Raw genomic sequence first — 23,357 nt, forward strand, 5'->3', positions numbered from 1 at the left:
GATTGTTGTATGTTATTATAATGTGAATAAGTATGAGTCGGGAATCGTTATCATTGGGTAAATGGTTTAGCGAGGATATGTCAAGCATACCTGGTCGTCTAATATAGGGTATCTCGACTCTGTAGGTTCTAATTGAAGGATTCAGGAATTAATATCGAAATAAAGATAACCTAGTGATCAGTCGACAAGCGTAGCGAGGTTCCAATCAAAGGACCTGAACGTTGAAGTCGGATCCAGGATAGTCTGATAGTGAGGCGATAAAGCCGAGCGTTCAAGTCAGTCCAAGGTCAATCGGTATTAGTTGTAAAGCTCTGCAAGGCAAGTACCCCTGAACTAATCTTTTACAGTTCAGTATATATGAATAGTTGTTGATTTAAATTACGTACTGGAACAGAACGTTTTAAGTTACGTATTCCCCGTATTTAAATATGTTTTATTAACTGAGGGTTTGGGGAAAAAAGTAACTTCTAAAAATGCCGATCTCTAGATTGTGATAAAAATTAAAAAGGGATTTTTAGAATGTGTGCTGTAATTATTTAAAAAAAGAGATAGGTGTAAATGGTTTTGGAAACTGGATAAAAATAAATCAGATATTGGATGGTCAGTTGGCGTAAGAGGTCCGTTATTAGGTAACGGCCCAGCATGGTTGCGTAAGAGGCTAAGTCGGATGCGCGCACTGGTAGGCCGCTTAGTCCAGCATGATAGAGACCTAGCTAGTCTCTAAGTTCCGGAACAAAATTTGTGGTGGGATAGACTGATCAGCTGTCCCTAGAATTCATCCTCTTTTATATCTGATTTTGGCTTAATGGTTCCCGTAACGGAATAAATAGTTTTGTGGTCCCCGTAATGGGATAAATGATTTTGTGGTTCCAGTAACGGAACAAGTGATTGAGGTTCCAGAAATGAAACAAATGATTTTGGGTCCCCATAACGGGACAATGGTTTTATGGTTCCTGTAATTGAACGAAAGGTTTGAAAATAAAAATAGCATGCTAAAATTGAACTCTGGTATTTTTGCACAGCACACGATTGTTGATTTTGTTTTACAGAGCATGCTAGTTGTGATATCCAGTTTATATATATTTTACATGTTTCTGGCAAGTTATGAATTCTGTTCCTATAACTGCTTTACTTTAAACTGTTTTACTTGTTATTCATATAGTGGTGCTGCTGAGCAAGCAATTGCTCACCCTTGCAGAATATCTTATATGTATTGCAGATGCCTAGGAGATTCTTACGCGGTAGTCAGGGCAGAGTTCAAGCTCCTTTCGAGTTAGGCTTCTCTGAGGTAGTTGTGTTCAGACCACATGAGGTCTGGTGAGTTGCTGTATTAAATTAGTGGTCAGGATTGTGTAAGGTAATTTGAGTTGTGTTAGTTGAGTAACCTAAGTCATACTTAAACCTGGAAAAGGTCTTGGTAAAGGGGTCGTAGTTATGTATTATTAATGAGTTGGACTGAATTATGATTATTATTATTGTTGTTGGTGACGTCAACTCCTGACCCCGGGGTTGAGGCCGTCACACAAACTCTCCTAACTTGAAAGGAATCAAATCTACAGAGAAATGATGTCCAGCTATTTCTATATCATACGCAGGGCATACTCGATCTACTGGAACTTGGTCGTCATTCACTAATTTTATAATTAACGTCTCGCCCAACCATTCGATTCTGTAGTATAACTTATCAAGAATTTCTTCAGAAATAAATGAACGAGTAGCTCCGGAATCAATTAATACTTTTGAATCTACGGAATTCACCAAAAGCGTACCTGCAATTACACTCGGACTCTGCACTGCTTCTTTCATTGTCATGTTGAAAGTTCTTGCTCTGGGTTGATTAGGCGGCGGTGGAGGAGGTAATGCCAACACTTTCGGAATACTAGCTGTCATTGCTGATCCTTTACAATTCCTAGCGATATGCCCTTTCTTTCCACACTGAAAATAAGTAATTTCTGTTGTTTTTCCCGTTGGACATTCGTTAGAATAGTGCCCTTTCTGTTTGCATTTGAAACACGTCACATCCGCTTTGATACATACGCCGGTGTGCTTGCGTCCACAAGTTCTGCAGTACGACACTGGGACTCCGACAATTCCCTGCTGTTTGGGGGCTTGGAAATGATTACCTATTTTCTGGGTACCTTGTCCTATCCTTTTGAAAAATTCAAATTTGTTCGGGCTTGAAATCCCGGATTCTTGCTGGAGCGGTCTTGGAAACTTCCCTGTCCTCGATCCTTTTGAGATCTTTCACTTTCTCCTTCAATAATAAAAGCTTTCTGGACTACGGCGGTATACGTCGTTAATTCAAAAAATGCAACTTGTCCACGGATCCATGGCCGTAATCCCTCTTGAAACCTTTGCACTAGTTTTTCTTCAGTATCAACCTGTTCTAGAACAAACCTGGCCAACTCAGTAAATTTGGCTTCATACTCTGTCACAGACATACTTCCCTGCTTCGGTTCCAAAAACTTAATCTATATTTGATTTCTCACATAGCGAGGAAAATGTTTCTCTAAGAACAGCTCTTTAAACCTATCCCATGCAATAACATCTTCACCTTCTAAAGCCTTTTTAGATTCCCGCCAATAATTTGCTTCTCCTTTCAGCAAGTAACTAGAAAAATCGGTCTTCTGGTCTTCACCTACCTTTCCAAGCATAAATGTTTTCTCTATTTCTTTCAACAAAGTGGTAGCCTTAATAGGATCAGTAGATCTCTCAAATTCTGGAGGTTTAACCGACTAAAACTGTTTGAAAGTAACAATAGGTATAGCTGGTGGTATTTGGGGCTCAGGACGAGCTGGCTGTTGTAATATTTGATGTTGAATCTACTGCTGTTGTTGCTGCATCTGTTGTTGCATCATTACCATCTGTTGTTACATCAGATGGAATATTTGGTTCATGGTATCATTAGTCTGTTCTCCAGAATTGCTGTTGAAAGTCTCAGTCCTAGTCTTTCTATTTGGTGCCATTTGCTGATAATAAAACAAGTGATGTTTCTGTAACAGTTTATTAAGTAATTGACAGTAGATAAGAAAACAAGTTATCTTGTATTAACAAAATTTAGATAATGGTTTAAAGAAAGAAAACAGTTGCTTAATATAAAAAACCCGAAAATTTAAACAGTTAAATAAAATGGTTTTTTGACAGAATTTAAAATATGAAAAGCTGTAAAATAATAAGGTAAAAGTAAATGCTGTAAGACTGTAAAGACTGAAATTTAAATAAAGGAAATTTTAAAAAAATCATTTTATATATGACACCAGCCTCAGGTGTAAGTGTTTGGTACAAAAAGTCTCGCTCTGCTGGTCATGGCGGCGGCTACAAGTCACACTAACTACTATCAGTCAAACTACTACTACAGATCAAACTACTACTACACACATACACACTACTCACTATGTCATACTAGGTTGCATCTATATACATCTGTCCTCTGCAATCAATATCTCAAAACCCTGGCGGAATACGCTGTAGCTCCTCCCTAAGTGCCTGGACCAAAGTCTGCGCCAAACGGAATATCCTGTAGAACTCCGTAAAAGAAGGCGGTCCCTAATGGGTCAAATCATCCAGCTCCCAAGTAGCACTCATCAAAACCGACTGTAACCTCTGCCTCATAAAGTAATCTGGTTGTAAGGCATCTAACGTTTCTTGATCTCTATGGTCAAATAAATGCATAATCTCCCTGCACTGAGCTCTCCAATAATCTACATCATCTCTCATAACCCGGTACTCATGGTATGGTACCATATATGGCTGTGCAACCTGACCCACTGACTCCTGTTACGGAACCCTCGGTATACCTGCACCCTGGTATGGTAATCCCAACTGTAAATCCACATCATGCTCTCCCATCCCCTCGACTGGAATCATCTGAAATACGTCTGGCTCTGGGACATGTACTGGTATTGGAGGCAACACTGGTGGTGGTGGTAGCTCTGGCTCAATCTCGGTATAAACTGATGCTCTATCGGAAGTGGAATCATCGGCTCAAAGAACTCCAATGGATCAAACATCTCTGTAGGGTCATGGACTATCCCCTGTACTTGAGGTACTGGCTCCTGTGGCAATGGTGGTGGAGGTGGAAGAGGAGGAAACATGAACTCAGATATGCCATCTTATAATATACCAAAGAAAGAAGAAAAGTCACTAAACAATCCTAAAACTTATACTTTCCTATTCTAATCTGATCTAAATCCTAACACCACTCTTCCTATTTGACTATTCCTATCATATGTGATCTTCCTATCTTATATTAATCCTAATGTTCTTGTTTTCAGGGACCAAACCTACAGCTCTGATGCCAAAACTGTAACGCCCTCCAGACCCGGGGTATAAGTCTGGGGGTTACTAGCTAATCACCAAACCTGTACAATCTGATTAATAAATAATAAAGAAATAAATCTAAACCCCTTTAACACTAACCAGGATCTTTTTAGTTTGAAGTATGAAAACAAGAACCACTAACTACTTTATTACAAACCAAATTCAAAATTCTTACAAACTCTCTTTATTATAAACCATTGTCTAACCAGTTTTAAACTAAGTTCATCTTTTATTCAAATACACATGCTAACTATCTACACTCCACCTGTTCGGGCAACTCAAAGCTTTCTTCTTGGATTGGGATCAACACCTTGGGTATGAGAGGATCCCGAGACTTGACCCACTTCTTTACCAATCGAGTCCTGATGGGTTTCATATTCCTTCTTAACTGAAAATAATAAGGTGAATAACAACAAAACAAGGGTGAGCCAAAAATTGCTCAACAAGTCTGCAAAATATAAACAGTGTTTAAGGAGTTTAAGTGAAACGGTAACCTGGGTATATCTGCAAAGATATAGCCCTGCGAGAATCGAAAGAAGGCCATTACTGTCGAGTACAAATGACTAAAATGGACACAAGTTTGCATCTATACCCTGCTGATCAGTCAGGATACAGTGCAGATCTATATCCCACTATATAGATCCAATCGGGCACCCAGGCACTACGGCCCATCTCAAGGATCCGGTTATGTCCCGGTCCTTAGGATTAAGTAAACTTAATCCCCAAAGTATCACTATCCAGTCCATGGAATAGCAACCGGAACAATCGGTATGCTTTGATATATTCTAATCACCAGAGTATATCAATACTTGTGAGTAACAATAGGAATATGAACAAGAAATTCAAATGAAAAGGAGAAATCAAAAATCAAAATGAAATATTAACAAGAGAATCAAAAGAGTGCAAGCGTGATAAGAATCTGAAGAAATATTACTATTCTGAAAATAAAATAGGGGAAAAACTTGCCTTCTACGCAACTCACTGTAATTAAGTCACCTTCGTCTATCACTGACTCAACCTGCCTTGCTGGCTTAGCTTCTGTTAGAAAAATAGACTGATTTAGTCATTTTGTACTTCAATTGCGTCTTGAATCGACTTCACATCGTTCCTATTACCTACCCATGCGCTTATGACGGACACGTATATTACATATTATCAAGTAAGACTCGATTAACCACATATTACACATAAGCACATAGGCACATAATCATTTTTATAGTTAAAATAATATTTAGAATCAAAATCGACTCGCTGATCGCTCAACTAATCATTATCTGACTCGTTTTCCATTTTTCGGATTTTTTCGGACTCGTCTCGGCACGTAATTCGACTGATAATCAAACAAGTAACAAAGTCAGCTAAGTTCTGGAAGAAATTAGGTCTTAATATTATTTTCAATAAAAAGAATTCATTTTTCTTAGTCAAAGGGCTTTCGTTTCACTCAAATCGGACTAACAGCCTATTTAATATCAATTAAACACTGATAATTCAATTTATTATTCAATATCAATAATTATTACAAATATTTAAACCTTAAAATAATTTTTAAATAATTATTTTAAAAATTCAGAATTAAAAATGATTTTTCCATAATTTTTGGAATTAAAGTGAATTTATTATGATTTATTGAAAATTATTCGATTAATTATCAAAATAATTAATCATTTTTAAATAATAATAAATAAATAATAAATAATAAATAATTAAGAAAATAATTAAATCTGATTTTTAGAAAATATTTCAGAATTATTTATAATATAAATCAATTAATTAAGTAATTAATTAATTAATTTATAAAATAAATAAATCTAATTTTTAAAATTAATAAAATAAAATAAAAATTAAAAATTCAGAAAAATTTGTGAGAAATCAAATTCTGACAAAATTGGATCAAAATCGGGTTTTATACTGGGTTTGAATTCGGGTAAATGGGTCACCAAGAGCCCAGATTCCGGTGGCTTTTCCTGTCACCGGAAAATTATCCGGCTAGATCAATTCAGGCCAATACAGGGATGGTTTGGCCTTTTTTTGAGAGGTTTTCTACTCAACATCAACACAGCAACTTCAGGCTGCCATCAACCACCACACACGATCCCTGAGTCGTGTTTTCCGGCCAAAACCCCAAAAACTCCGGCTAACATTTACAGATTCCGACGAAGTCAATTTCTGGCCAAACTATGAATCTTTTCGTGCTCGTTTTTACATGGAATCGATTGTAAATTAAGTTCTAAGCACATATCAACTATCAAGACAAGTTAACAACCCCTGAAACAGGATTCCGATCACCACCAACCTAAAATTCCGGCCAAAATACCAACTTTTGATTTTGTAAACGAAACTTAACGTTCTATAGTACAAATCAAAGCTAAGAAGACATAAAATCTAACCCCTAACATATCAAGAACCAAATATTCATAGAAATCATCGAGTTGTAATTTGAAAATTCGGTATAAACCCTAATAATCGAACTTTGCTATTTAGGAATCGTTTGATCAATTAAACACTATGAATCGACTGCAAATCATATCAGGAAGCTATATCAATCATCAAAACATTATAATAACCCTAGAATCACAAAGCCCTAATTCGAACATAAACCCTAAAAATCGAAAATCAAAAACTACGGATTCAAACATGAAAATGATGCTAGAAACATAAAGAACAGATCAAAACCTCCAATTGCAGTACTTGAATCACTTGATTTGATGAAGAAATCAGCTGGAAATCACGGTTTGATTCTTCGACCCGACTTGGTTCTTCCTGACCCGGTTTGCAGAGAATTTATGAATTTTCTGATTTTTAATTACTTAATTAATTATAATTAAATAAAAATTAGGCTATTTATAGTAGTAAAATTAATACTCCTAAATAAAATTTAGGCCCTAATTCTACATCTTTTAAAATTAATAAGCCCCTAATTTTATAATTTTTGAGTATTAAAATTTAATTTATAAATATTTTATATATGCAATATATATGCCAAAATTTCCCAAAAATTGTGAATAATGCAAAAATGCAAAGAAATGGTATAAATAAATGTCCTATAATTTTATAAAAATAATAAGGTGATTTTTGTGGGGTTTTGAACACCCAATGGGGCCCGGAAAAGTCAATTTTCGCAAAACGAGAAAATTTATAAAATGCCTGGATGTTCAGAATAATGCAATGGTAAAAGCCGTTTGATGAAAAATAAGGCCCATTATTTTATTTGAAATACCTGCTTTTAAATCAAGGTTCGGGTCGTAAAAATTTTGAAATAAAAGCGCTATGAATGCAAAATAAAATATCTTAAAAATATTTTAAAAATACCGGAATGACACAGAATGCACATAACACATAGCAATTAGGGTTTGACAGATAATTTCACATAAATGACACATTAACACGCATAATTTATTATAAATATCATATAATACAGACGTAAATTTCCCAGACGTTACACATCCAATCCTTCAGTTCAAGCATTCGTGTGGATACCGATAGAGTATAGATCGCGAGAGCGGGATGCTTGGTGATTGAACAATCTTTGGATCTCCATTATTCAACCAATTTGTAAAAGTTCTTAAGGTAAACAATCTAATCTACGAATTAAATATCTTTTTTTTCGCATGGATCCTGCGGTGGGTTTGAAAAATTCTGGTTTTTCATATTTTTAATTACCGTTTCCATTGCATTTATGTGCTCGAAACCCTTCACTATTTTCCTAGAGCATCCATGAGACATAAGGTTGGCATTTGGCTATAAAATAGTGCAGGGTGCTAATTGCGGAGCCTATACAGATTTTGAAATATTGTATGTGTTGTGGGTTTTTATCTAAATCATTGAGTTCAATATTGATCCACTATTTCATTAAGGGTCTGATAAGTTTGAAGGCTAGTTCACCCTTAAGACTTAAAATGAAATTTATAAGTGAAATTGAGCCTTAAAATGTTAAATGTACGGTGGGGCAATACATGATGTACTACACTACTTAGAGCAAGTCCAATGCAATGCTATCTTTGGTGTTATTGCTATATTATATCACCAAATGCAAAAAAATTGAACTCCAAAGGGGTTCTATTCTTAAATACAAATATGAATATATACATCCTTGGTTCTATATTTGAAACCAAGGATGCATATATGCATCCATGCCACATCATCATTTGACAAGAATTGGTGGGAAATGAAACCAACTTGCTGCAAACTTTCAACTACCTGTAAATTTTTTATCTCACAAAATAATAATGACCCTATATTTATGTTCCAACAACTAGCTCAACTGTGCAATATTTGAGCACTGTGACTTTCTATAAATTAACCCACGAACATGTTTCAACCATCTGCATTGTGTTTAGCTCAATTGTTTTTTTTCAAACGCTACTTAAGAGATATGTCATCAACAAGAGGAAAATCTTTCACTCCCGAGCAAGACGAAGCTATTTGTCGAGCTTACTTGAGTGTCACAGAAGATCCAATAGTCGGTAATTCTTAGCCTCGAAGTTAGTTTTGGGATCGAGTGCTACAAGAGTATAAGGCAAAAACAAATGATAGCCAACGATCAGAGTCAAACATGAAATCTTGTTGGCAAATAATTCAAAAGTGCTGCAATAAATTTCGGGGATGTTTAAAAACCATTGAAGCACTGCATCAAAGTGGAGTAACCCGCCAAAATCAGGTAATCTATTGTCTTGCATTTTGTATGTCAATTAATATGTAGTTTGACATGGCGAAAAAATTGTACTTTGATGACACTGGAAAATATTTTGCTGGCATTGATGGTTGCTGGATGATTTTAGCGGAGTCTGTAAAGTGGCAAGATATCAATCCTGGGAAAAAATTAAAAACTCATGAAGCACCTGAATTTGATGATATCATGGAATCCCCTGTTTTCCTGAAAGATAATCAAGTTCCAAGTTCATTTGATTCTGTAGATAGAGAAACTACTTCGGGTAGTGGTAGTGTGTCATCCCCGAGGAAGAGGCCAGCTGGAACAAAGCTTGCAAAGCGTGACAAATTAAAGAACAAGATTCATGAAGTTGATAATGCAAGACATATCAATTTGTTGGAGACGTTAAATAAAACCATGGCAGATAACTCAACTAGGAGAATTGAAATGGAAGAAATAAAAGTTGCATCACTGGAAAGAGAAACGGTATGCGAGGAGAAAGAGACGGAGAGGAAGGATAGAGAGATGGAAGAAAGAATTATGGTAACTCCCCCAAATCCGGGGACATGGATTTGGTCGTCACTATGAAACCTCAATCTGAAATAACCTGTTAAATTAATAAATAAGAGCCAGCGGAAGATATTTAGCGTATATGACCCCAAACTAATCCAAGATCTTTTAAGGTTACAGTTCTAGAAATAAGATTTCCAAATTCCATAAATAAATTTTCACTTTCTTTTAAAACTCTTTTCAACAATTCTCAATCTCAAAACCTGACCCGCTAGTATAACTTCGAAAAGAAGTATACTAGGCCCAACTATAAAATAACATAATTATAATATAATATAAACAACTTTATACAATAAAACTTACACTAGTACAAAAACCCTAAATCAACCACCTTCCAAAAGCTTCTTCTTTGCTTCCTCAAATCACGCGGCTAAACAGCGCAAGTTAATTCTCACTGGAGGTTGAATTTGAAAACAGGCAAGTATGAACGGAAGAAATGCTCAGCAAGATCACTATAATACATATGGTCGTTTTGATATAAAACCGACGTCTGCAATAGCGCAGAACATTTAAAATCATAATTACTGAAATAGAAAATTTATTGAAGAATCGGATTATTGTTTCTCATTGTATTCAAAACTCTTTTTGATATTTTCGAGCAAAATGCTTCAGCAATACTTTGAATCTTGACGAGGATAAAATTCGTAAAATAGTTTTTACGGAAATATCATAAACAACAATTACAAGAAGCAATGATTATGGATTCACTACAAGAAAAATGTCAATAGACATCACACATTAGACATCGGTTACGTTTGCCACTGATGTTAAAAGATTTCATAACATCATCCCGTGTTTTTATGATGTCATTGCCATTCGAAGACATCAGTTATTTTAAAACTGATGTCTAAAGTTAGCTAAAAAAAAAATCAATTCACGCCCACCTTAATATTTTCCCCATTAGTCAAAATTTCCCCCCTTATCCCAAAAATTCACCCCGCTCATTAGCCAATATTTTGGTTCCCCCATTATTTTCTCTCGATTAAACACTCATCTCCCCCCGCTCACTCTCACCTCGACAACTCACCTCACCATCTCAATTCCACTCATCTCACCTCTTCTCACCATCTCACCTCCCCTCACCATCTCACCATCTATATGTGTTCATCATCTCAACTCAACTAAAGCTCTGTTGTTAAGCTTTGTAAGCTTATCTCATCTCTATTTTTAAATCGAAATGGTCTTCTCTACATGATAACAAAATTTGTAAATTGGGGTTTCTTTAAATCAAAACCCTAATTTGTTAAATTGGAGTTTTTCCAAATTGAAACCCTAATTTGCTTATTTGCCCTGTGTATGGTGCTTTCATTTAATTCAATATATTTTGGAGTTATTAATTCTTTTCAATTTTATGTTATATACAGGACCTTTTTTTCATACGGTTGTGGATTTAATATCTAGGTATTCATTTGTTTAAAGTTTGATTGAAAGTTGGGTTGTGTTACTCATTGGTTTATGCTTTTATGTTTGTATGTTATATAATTTAATTTTTATGTTACGTTGTGTTTGTGACTATGTAACTTTTTGGTTATCGCATAGATCCGTCTAAAAGGTTCTTTAATTAAGCCTAAAGATATAGAACTCTGTCACTTCTATCTGTGGACTGCTACAATTGAATTTACTCTTCATCGTATTATTGTTAGACACAAAGCATGTAAACTGCATTGTCGTGAATTGCCATTTTTAGGTTATACTAATATATTATGTACTATTTTTGGTGCAGGTTATAGCAGTTAATGGAAAGTTTTCGGGTCCAACTTTCAATGTGACCACTAATGAAAATGTCATTGTGAATGTGAGAAACAAATTGAATGAGAATGCGCTTGTAACTTGGTAGGTTATGTTTTTTACTCTAGAAATGATTTAAGTTTTTCGTTTCAAGATTGTCTTTTGAGGGTGCAAGTATTCTGTTTTGGTGTTCTAGGCCTGGAGTTCAAATGCGTCGTATTTCTTGGCAAGATGGGGTTCTTGGCACTAACTGTCCCATTCGACCAGGGTGGAACTGGACCTATGAGTTTCAGGTCAAGGATCAGATTGGTAGCTTCTTTTACTTTCCGTCGCTCAACTTTCAGAGGGCATCAGGTGGTTTTGGTTCTTTCATCATTACTAATCGGAAAGTTATACCGCTGCCATTTAATATGCCTGACGGGGATATAGTGATTCTCATCGGTGACTGGTATACCAAAAGCCATTCAGTTAGTTATTGCTATTGATTTATATATTTTATGGGTATATCATTTTCGTATTAGTTGTATTGTGTTAAATATTTTTGTTTTCAAGATAGGCTCTGAGGACATCCCTTGACTCGGGCAAGGACCTGGGAATGCCAGATGGTGTCCTGATTAATGGCAAGGGACCTTATCAGTACAATGCGAGTGTACCAAATGGCATTGACTATGAAACAATTAATGTTGATCAAGGTAATACTAAAGTTGTCCTCAACAATGCAAGTTTTACACGACTATACGAGTAATTAAGCCTAATGGCTTTAAAGTATAAATAATCAGTATTTCTTTTGGGATCGAGAACAATGAGTATTACTTTGGATGTAGAAATGTGTGCTTTAAACTGATCTTTTTTGTACAATGTACAGTGATTGTTCTTTCGGTCTTAATAAGTGAAATAAAGTTCTTGAACATTTCAGAGCTTAAATTAGTTTTTTTTATGACATTGGATCTAATAAAGTCATATAGTTATTTGACCAATTACTATATTATTGAGTTTCTCTTATTCAATATACCAATTTCACTGTAACTGCTGCTAACAAGCCTCCTGCTTTGTTTAAATAGGAAGTTCATCTCTTGCACCTGCTGAAAGAAAGTAATGCATCATACTAGTCCTTTGGAGTGTGTGAGGACGCATTATTTATGGGAGATAAGTTGGAGGAGCGTGCAGAAATTTGGTTTTAGTCATGGTGTGGGTATTAGAAGTCTTGGTATCCACTCGACTAAAAAGATATATATCGACAATGATAGCAGGTTTCCAAGTTTCCATGCATCAGAAAGTGAAGTTCTTGATAATTGGGCCCTGGGGCATTTTACAAGCACAGATTGCGTTGGCGATGTTATGGGCTATAAACTCAGCTGCTTATAGCAAAATTCTCTGACCAATTCTTAACTGTACAATCAAAAGATTTGGTAACCAAATGAATCGAGATTGACTATTGACAAAGGACCAGAAGTAATATACCAGCATCCAATTTCAACTGATGCTGTCAATTTTAAACATCTACAAACTTTATTCAACAGGTAAACTCTCAAATTTTAATTTAAACTGTACATGCTCAACTCTCAATGTTCATTGCAATAGTTCTTGTTTTAGTGTAATAGAGTTAAGTATTGTGTTTTGCTATTGTAGCTAATAACTGGTGAAATAATGTACATGGAAGTTTGATTTTTTAGCATAGCAAATTACAATCTTGAAAGGTATATATATCTATACGTATATTGAAAGTTTACTTCTTAATAACATTTAGCTGATCTGTAATATAATTTAACTTGTAGCTAATTAACATCCGTTATGGACCTTCAATTTTGGAGAAAACTCTTTATAATTACACTAGAAATATATCATGGAAATTGTCGTTATAGGGTGCACGAGTATGCAGTGTAACTAATTAAAAAAGAAAGTTGGAACATGAAGTTGTGTTTTATAGATGTGTCAACTATATTTATTTACATGTCCACCAATTTGGCTGTTATGGTATCCTTAGCATGTGATTTATTCAGTTATACATCCATACTGGTGCTCTTCCTGATCCTCCTAATGATGCTTATGACACATCATATGCAGTGAACCAAGCAATGTCCATCAGGTTTGCTCACCCCCTCCTTCTTTTTCTGGTTCAAGTTCTCTTATCTATGTTATATGTACTATAAATAGTTGTTGTTTACATAATTCAGGCATGGCACAAACTTTCATATTGTAATATCTATACCAATATATGTATACATAATGTAAATTATGTATATATAAATTTATAGTATATATGATTTTAGATCACGCACAAGGGTTGCGAACTTGCTGATTTTGAACAGATATGATGACAATTATTAGTTACGGTTGTATAGTCACGCTGGTAAAGATTAAATTTAGAATGACTTGTGTTACAACAATTTGGCTGCTATGAGTTTTCTAGTTGAGAATGAATTGTTATTTTAATATTTCTGAAGGTAACAATCGATGTTGGCATTGTGATAACACCTCACAATATGAACTTAATTTGGGTTGATACAGAAGTGAATTGACTACATTGTTAGACACAAAGCATTGTAATAAGCATAAGTTTTCTTCCATTGTTGACTGCATTGTGTTTTCCCACCTTTTCTGTGAACTGGCTTTAGATTATGGCTTCTCGAGTATTGTGCTACTGATGAAGCTCTAAGCGGCATGCATCCTGGACAGGTTTACATTTGATTCCCTTCTTTAACAGTTTAACTTGTTCAATTGTTTGCACACTGTTTCGGAGCACTTGTGCTTTCAAATTCTTCACCTTCATAGCATTATTAATTTTTAATTTGTTGTTGCAGATGCAATGCTCACTCAATTCAACAGTTAAACCATAAGATGTTATTTTGCAATCTATTAGTGCAAATGCTTTGTTTTAAATTAGTGCAACCATAATTGGTCCAGTGTTGATTGAAATATTTTACGTGCGAAGCTGCAGGACAAGAAGATGCGTTGTGTAAACGAGTAATGATCACTCCTAAAGAAGTTATAAAACGAAGTCTTGATCCTCTTAGTGCAGCTGTTAGCAGGGATGGCTTAGCTAAGACACTATATTCTCGATATTTATGTTATTAGGGATGGCTTGGCAAGCATATAACAATAGTTTGGTTTTGAACGATTCTGTAATAAAACTAGATACTTGATATTTATGTTGTTGAATATAAGTGTTTAGTTAGTTCATTATTTAATTACCTTCAATGAATAAATACTGATGTCAAAAAAATAATTGTACATCACTTTTAATGAATAAATACTGATGTTAAAAAAAAATTGTACATCACTTTTAATATATAAATACTGATATCTCAAAGGCAATTGTACATCATTTTTAGTGAAGAAAAACCGATGTCAAAATGGTTGATATACATCGATTTTTCCTAAAAAACTAATGTCAAAGACTAACATTTTCAAGTCTAAAAGGAACATAGACATCACTTTGTTTGGGATAAAGCTGATGTCTAAGTGCTAACATAGACATCACCTTTTACTAAATAAATCGATGTTTAATAACTGATTTTACATCACCAAAATGAAAATATTCGATGTCTATGTGGAAAAAAACATAGCTCATTATATATTTAATTTATTGTAATAGGTGTAATTTATTTACTAAATTATTTATTTCTAACATTTTTGTAAAAAAACAATGCATGGACATCAGTTTTTTTTGCCAGAAATGATGTCTAAGCAAGTAAAGACAACGGGTTATGGCCGATGTCTAGAATAGACATCACCGACATCAACATCGGTTGCCAAACAACATAGACATCGGCCAAAAACCGATGTCTATGGACATTTTTCTTGTAGTGATTGAATCGTAAACTCTATTCAAAACCGAACTCTTGATATTAATACTCATGTTGTTGTCATATCAAATTTGATATCAATATGAACTTTGAAGCTCACAACATCCCATACTGAAGTCAACATCAATCATCTATACTAATACCACCTTTGATATTTAACAATAACCTAAATATCCATATCAAGCAGAAACTGAATCAAAACCGCATTTCACCTTTTATTCAAAACCAAAACACTTGATAAACCATTCCTTGTAAGATTATCAAAAGTAATATAATAATTTAGATTGGAATTCTCGAACGACGGTGTGTTGCCACCGGTGATCAGCCGTGGAGCAACACCGGTATGCCAAAGCATATCCAACTAAATAAATGGGGCACCCAAGGCATATATCGGCCTAAAGGTAATATATCCTGTATAATACCTAAATCTCCGATGGACCGCCGCCACCGCCTATTACGCAATTTGTGATCATCCAATCTTAAAACATTTTATTGAGAGGGGTCATAATACTCGACACCCTTATAAATTTTATTCGTCCATTTACTTGGGCAGAAAACCCAAAACAGCATCATCTTTCTAAAAATACAAAACATTTATAAATCCGATAGTTGGATAAGTAAAATACTTGACTATTCTGAACATAGAATAGCAGATAAGTACTTGCATAAACAGAATTATTTATTTCAGCAATATGTAAAACATTTATCTATTCTGAACTGAGAACAGGGAAAGCAATACTTGCATAAGAAGATTTAAAATAACTATCACTTGAACAATAAGTTATGATAGGGATACTTGCCTTTGAGATTTAGTAGTTAGTCACACTCGTAATGACGCATCTATCCTGACATTCCGTCTCAAAAAACATCACTACCTTTATTCTACTAATCATTTGGCCTGCTGCTCATGCAGTGCTGCAACCCAATAATCCATATTATTCAACTCTAGTCTTCATCCATTCCATCTGATCCTGATCGTCTTGAAAGACCCGTATCTATAATTGTAAAATAACATTTTAATCGTCTAAACGATAATTAATTGATAAATTACGCGTCAAAGTCCTATCGTCTACCCATACGATAGCCCACACATAAAGAAGACAGCCAAATACAAGACTTATGACCCACGTATGCACATAATTCACATAAAATATAATCACATAATCCACGTATCATATATTTCATATAACATATGCCTCGGTTCGTCAAAAGGTTCGACTCGGTACACTTAAAACTGAAATCGGTTCAAAAATATGATTTATCGCCCAAAAATCGATTCAGAATGACTCGAAAATCAAACAACCTTTCAATACAAAGGAAATTAGGTCTCAAAAGTATTTTTATTGAAAGCGGAATATTTTTCTGAGTCTATACGCGTTCGTTTCATATTAAACGGACGAACTATTTATTTTCTACGAATAAAATATGAATAATTAGGAATAAATCAATTAATAATAATATTAATTGATTTTTAAATATCAAAATATAAGTTTTAAAAGCTTAAAAATAATTTTTAGGATTTATTTGAATTAATTATAATTAATTGTATTTTATTTAACTATTTATAAATAAAATTAATTGATTAAATGAATTAACCAATTAATTAAATCTATAAATAATTAATTAAAACAAATTATAAATAATTAAAACAAATATGAATTTTTAAAAATAATAAAACAAATAATTTTTTTTAATTTAAAATAGCTAACTAAATAATTGTTTTGAATTTACAAATAATAACTAAATAGTTTTGAAATTACAAAAAAATGAATCTTGGAAAATCAAATGAATTTTGATTTAATTAAATCAGAAAAATGCACAAACATGAGTTGATATGGGATTCAGGAAAACTAAGATTAAAAACAGGTTAAATTTAAAACCCAATCGGGTCTGCAAGAAAAGGAGTCCGGGTCGGGTTGAACACCACCAGATTCTGGGAAAATCACCCGTTTCCGGCGGGTTCTCCGATCCGGTGAACTCGATCCCGGCCGTAACTCCAGCCATTTGAACAGGATTTTCAGTCCTGGAACAACCAAAGCAGTCCCCAGAACACGTGAACAACAACAATAATACTCGACATCACCGGAAACCGAAAATCCGGCTTCGAACTCCATTAAAACCGACCACTTAGCTCAAGAACTCCGGCGAACTCATTTTTCATGATTTCTTGACCAAATTCATCAAACCACATCTCAAAATAACGCTCAGATTACGTACAATCTAAACCCACTACTTAAATCAACAAACGATTAACAGTACACCGATAAAATCGAATCAAAAATTAAGAACAAACTAAAACCCGGTTTAACACTTCCTGGACTAAAACATATCAACCAACTATACAAATCTATTCTAATTAACATTTTAAAGCTATTTATAACCTCAAATTCAACCAACACTCCTTCAAAATCAAAATTGAAATTCAAGAATAAGAATCAATAAATCGATTTTCATGAATACTTACCCTCAGATTATGATGTTGGTATCAACAGAAAGAGCTTGAAATAAGGATTGTTTTGATTACTAGAACGTCCGATTTGGTTCCCTAAATCGATCAAAATCATGAATTAATGGTTGGACAAGAAATTTCACCCCAAAATTCTCTCTATTTTTCTGAAATTTTGTTCATAAAAATAAATAATAAACTGAAATTTTATCTATTTATATTTACAAAAAATATATCCCCAAAAATTAATTAAGGGTGTTTTATCCTTTAATTAAAAATAATTATGCCCTAAAATAATAATTACGGGGAATAATTTTAAAAGCTGTAAAATATAAAATTTATATTAAATTCCCCAAAAATTGCGAATAATTCAAAAATACAGAAATACTGGGTATTTGAAATACGAAAATAATGTAATAATATATTGTCTTTTGAGAATACGGGTTTTGCAGATTTATTAAAATGACTATCGTATCAAAAATTTTGTGCCAAGACGCGTACGGCTCAAACCGTAATCCGGATTGAAAAAGTTAAAACACGGAAGATGTTCAGAATATCCAGATTAGGTTAGGATGGAGTTTTTGGAAGAGTTTCGAGTTGTAAAAATGCAAAAACGGTTGAAGTTGAACGATTCCCGGCTTTACAAAATAGTTTTATAGTTGTTTAGAAAATAATTATTAAATCTATAAATCCTTATAAAAATCATATAACACTCCAAAAATTATCAGAAAAATACCATAATTATCTATATTTTACTGCACATATAAAAATTAAAATACTCAAAAAATATCATATATAAACATCCAAAGCATCAACTCCAATACCAGATAATTCACTAAAATTCACATAAAAATCACATAAACAACTTCAAATAATAATAATAATAATAATTGAAAATATGGGATATTACAATCATGGTTATGAATTTGTCTGCTATCCAAGATCTAGATATGAAAGCTTATTATCAGCTTCGTAGGACAGCAATTTTGGCAAAATGGAGCAGCCTAAATTCAACAACTTACTATAATAATATCCCTTAATATTGATTATTGTATTAGTTTTATTATTTAGTATGTGTACTCGTATAACTAATAATATTAGCGGCTTTATTATTCAATCAATTCTACATCTACTCTATATGATTTTCTGCTCACCTTCTGAATGTGTATTTAAGAAGGGGGTTCAATTCTACATCTACTCTATTTGATTTTTTGTTCACCTTTTGAATGTGTATTTAAGAAGGGGGTTCAGTTCTACATCTACTTTATTATTGAATGAGAAGGGGTTCATATTAATAATTTCTGGATGTAACACTTGCAAGATTCGATTGCTCAACCTTATGCAGATTTAAGGTATCCTCAACAAATAGTAGAAGATCAAGGACATTACATTAGTAGATGATCAAATAGGATATATTAGATTACTAATATATCTGATCAAGGATATTACATTAGTAGAAGATCAAATAAGTATAATATATGATTCAAGCAGTTAACTCTTCAACAGAAGCAGTCTCAGCAGCCTTGTTGTTGTGCTCTTATTAAATATCTCCTTCACGAGCCCAAAGTTGTTCAATAAGATCATTTCGAAGCTGATAATACGTGTCTGTGGATCTTATCTTCTTATTACGAGCAGGAAACTCAGAAAAGGTGGAAGTTCTTGCACGCGATACTTGTATTGGTCTCTCACGAAGAAGTTCGATTCCTTCAACATCTTCTTCTCCTCGTTGATATTCGATGATCATATTGTGTAAGATAACACATATTTTTATGATATAATATAAATCAACCTGGTCCCAGAATCGAAATGTCCCTTTCACAATCGCAAAACATGCTTGTAGTACGCCAAAAGCTCTTTCAACATCTTTTCGATATGCTTCTTGCATTCTTGCAAACAGAGCTCTTTTTTATCACTCGGCTCTTTAATGGTTTGGACAATGTTTACCCATTTTGGATAAATGTCATCAGCAAGATAATACCCCATTTTATATTGCCGTCCATTGATGACAAAATTTGCAGGAGGGGCACGACCACAACGAAGTTCATCAAATAGAGGAGACTGATCAAGCACGTTTATATCGCTAAAAGAACTTGGCATCCCAAAAAAGGCATGCCAAATCCATAAATCATACGAGGCAACGGCTTCAAGTATGATTGTGGGTTTATGAACATGCCCGGTGTACATGCCATGATAAGTAGTGGGACATTTATCCCATTGTCATTGCATACAATCCAAGCTGTCTAACATTCCTGGAAATACACGATCCTCAGCAACACGTAACAGCCTTGTAATATCAGTTTCATTTGGACTCCTCAAGTATTCCGATTCGAAAATATCCACCACTCCTCTACAAAATTTCTTGAGCGATTCTATAGCTGTGCTTTTTCTAATCTTTACGTACTCATCAACACTGTCGGTTGGCGTTCCATACGCGAGCATTCGTAATGATGCTGTCATTTTTTGGATACCGGACAAACCAACAGCACCAACAGCATCAAATTTAGCCTTGAAATAATTGTCATGTTGCTGCAATTGACATAAAATTCTCTCAAACAAAGGCCTTGGCATCCGAAAATGTTGGCGAAAGATTTGATCATTGAAAAGTAGTTGCATTGAAAAATAGTCAGAATGGATTCTTTCATTGGCAGCAATTCTGTCACGGCGAATATAAGATCGACCACGAACGGAACCAGTATGACCTCCCTGGTTTTGACTTATTTGCATATTTTGATAGTTGGTCACTACTAGTGCTTGCAAAATGGAGTATCCTTCTTCATCAGAGGAGTTGTCACTGAAATCTCCTCGCTGAATTCTTTTTTTTAAGTTGCTCATTGTAGTATTTTGAAAACAAAATTTGGACAGAAAATGAAACTTGTTTAAATGAGATGGTGAAAGTTTGTTGAGAACATTCAATGAAGTTAAAAGAGTTAGGTAAATTTGAAACCACTTATGCAACTAGTATTGGAGAGGAAGTTTTATTTTAGAACCAAAATGCATTTTTTGATGCTATATTGTAGCAATAGCTATAGCTATTATAAAACTAGCATTGGACTTGCTCCTAGAAGTAAACTAATTGTCCTGCTTTTCAAATAACTCTGAAGGTGTACAGTTTGTTGATATACGTGCCATTTTTATTAAACAATAGTATGAGTTCATTCAGGCATCTTCTTCCTTCTTATTCCTTTATTTTTGAACTTCTTCTTCTTCTTTTTTCTTGACAAGTTTTAACTTCTTCTCAATTTCTTTTTTTCTCTTCATCCAACTCACTAAGAATCTCATTCAATCACACCATAATGTTCTACGATTTCATCCAAAATTGACCTGATTTTCAACGATTTTGACCAATTTATCAGAAAAAGTTTTTTCAGGCGATTTTCTGTTACCGGATCGGCAGTTCTCCGATTCGATTTTTCCGCCGATTATCGGGTAAATCGCTGATTTTTAGAACCATTACCACGACTCAACGATTTGTGGTTCATAAATTTTATTGATATCTAGTATTTTTCTAACCTCAAATTCTTCTCTTTTTTGTATAGATGGGACTAGATCTCATATCTATGAAATGGGTTCTCGTTCAAGTAAGTTTCATACATCACTGTAAAAGCCAACTTGCCACCATGGAATATATACAGACGGTCAGTGCTCAGTGATCGATGCAATTTAATTAATTTCGTAGTTAAGTCAACTCCAAGAGTGGCCTAAATGTCTAAATTTGGACCGATTTCGGTCCAAATTCACCCAACAGTGAACTAAATCTCGGTCCAAATTTGGACCGATGAATAGTGCTGGCCTAAATTTAGGCCGACACTATTCATCGGTCCAAATTTGAACTGAGATTAAATTAATAGTTTTTAATGTATTTCTTTTAGTTTATTACATAAAATTTTGATTTCAGGTATTTATAAATGCAATTAACCGATATTAGGATATTATTATTATTTATTTAAATAATAATTTAAATTAAAAAATATTTAAACGTAATTAAATAAATATGTGAATTCAAATTACGAATATATTCAAACATTAAAATAAAGATTACAACACATAAAACTTAATTTGAAACACAACATAAATGAAAATGCGATATGAACTAAATTATTAATTTAGTCCGATAAATTAAATCGACTTCCTCCAAGATAGTCAAAATATTGCCCGTAACTATTTAGGTTGTTTTGAGATCCTTGACCTTCATCTTGAGATCCTCGACTTTGAGATGAAGAACGTTGCTCTTCGAGATCTAATTGAGCATTTGTGGGAAAAATATACTAATTTTGAGAATTAGTATTAGTTAACGATGTTTTAAGATTTAATTAATATTTGTACTTTTCTTATTTGAATGTAATGTTTTATTAACGGTTTTATTATAAAAATTATAACTAAATATGTTTACTATATTTCATATATATTTGAAATTTAATTAGAATTCTATTATTCATTTATTAACAATTTTAAAATAAAACAAGTAATTAATAATAATAATAAAATATAAAGATAAAATTTTACATCATACAAAAATAATATATTTATTATTATAAGACCTTAAAATAATTAAATAAACATTTTGAGATTTGGACCGAAATTTAGATCAAACTGTTAGAGTTGGAGAGGGGTTCGGTTCAAATTTGGACCGAGATTGGGTGGACCGGGGTTCGATCCAAATTAGACCAAACTCTTGGAGTTGCTCTTATGGCCCACTCTCTGATATCTCGCACATCATATTCGCTCAATTTGAATACCGATTACCGTGTTAGCTAGGCCTCGGATTTTATGGACGATTACGATGTTACCTATCCGGCTATTCTTCTCATAACATGCACTGCCTTTAATAGTATTATATTATATTAATAATATAGTACTGTGTAGGTAAGGTCACATCCTCCTCTAAATCGAAGACAATTAATAAAAAATACCACTAATTTAATGGATAAATTTAAAATATACTCCCTATCGGTCAATTGTATACATTTAGTTTAAGCACAGAATTTAAGATATCTATATTATATTATAATAGATTAAATATTAAAAATTTAGTAATCGGTCGATCAGTACTTGCTGAAATTACTTAATTATCCTTACTTAATTATTCTAATTCTAATTATTGGGGCATTCAATTCTAATTGTAATTGATATTGAAATCAACTTCCTCTATTATTTTACCAATTTCAATTCTATTTTATATTGAACTTTATATCACTATAATTTATATTTAAATTCAACTTCTTCTACCAATATAAATTTTAATTCATATTGAGTTCTATATCATTCTAATTTGTTAACTCGGGCTAAATTGAATTTAAACAAACTAAATATAATTTTTAAAATTTGGTTGATATATAATGTGACTCGGGTTAAGATAAAATAATAATACTATCAATTCTCGTAAAAAAAATTATACCAATGAACTTGGATAAATAAAATAATATTTTTTATTTATGCATGATAAAAAAATACATTATACAATTGATTCAGACTAACAAAAAACTAAAATAAAAATACAGTTCGACTAACAAAAAAACATATATACTAATTATTCAGTCTAAAACAAAATTATCTTATTGATCCGGAATTTTAAAAAAATAAAATTAAACTAAAAATAATTAGTTTGATTTGGTCAGTATATTGGGCACTAGGTTAAAATAAAATAATGTAAATCACTGATCCGAGATAAATCAAATTAATATTTGACTAAGTATAATTCGTATCCTATACATGTGAAATAAAAAATCAAATTCTATTTAAAAAATATTTTTTAATACACTTAGAATTATCAATAAAACTATATCGTTCAATCAGTAATATTGTCTTTTTCTAATATTTTTTATAGAGTTATAGTCAATCG

The 23,357-nt window shown here is 33.2% G+C and overlaps 1 protein-coding gene across 1 annotated transcript; it reads right to left on the bottom strand.

Annotated features, from left to right (window-relative positions):
• Nucleotides 1-19,333: 19,333 nt before the first annotated feature.
• On the bottom strand, nucleotides 19,334-20,350 carry LOC141691635 (uncharacterized). The gene is made up of 2 exons (XM_074496401.1): nucleotides 19,747-20,350; nucleotides 19,334-19,659 (listed from the first exon to the last, which is right to left on the bottom strand). The coding sequence occupies exons 1-2, from the start codon at nucleotides 20,348-20,350 to the stop codon at nucleotides 19,334-19,336; spliced, it is 930 nt and encodes a 309-aa protein (XP_074352502.1).
• Nucleotides 20,351-23,357: the final 3,007 nt, after the last annotated feature.

This window comes from Apium graveolens, chromosome 10, assembly GCF_009905375.1.
Source record: "Apium graveolens cultivar Ventura chromosome 10, ASM990537v1, whole genome shotgun sequence".
In the NCBI taxonomy this organism is placed as follows: Eukaryota; Viridiplantae; Streptophyta; class Magnoliopsida; order Apiales; family Apiaceae; genus Apium; species Apium graveolens.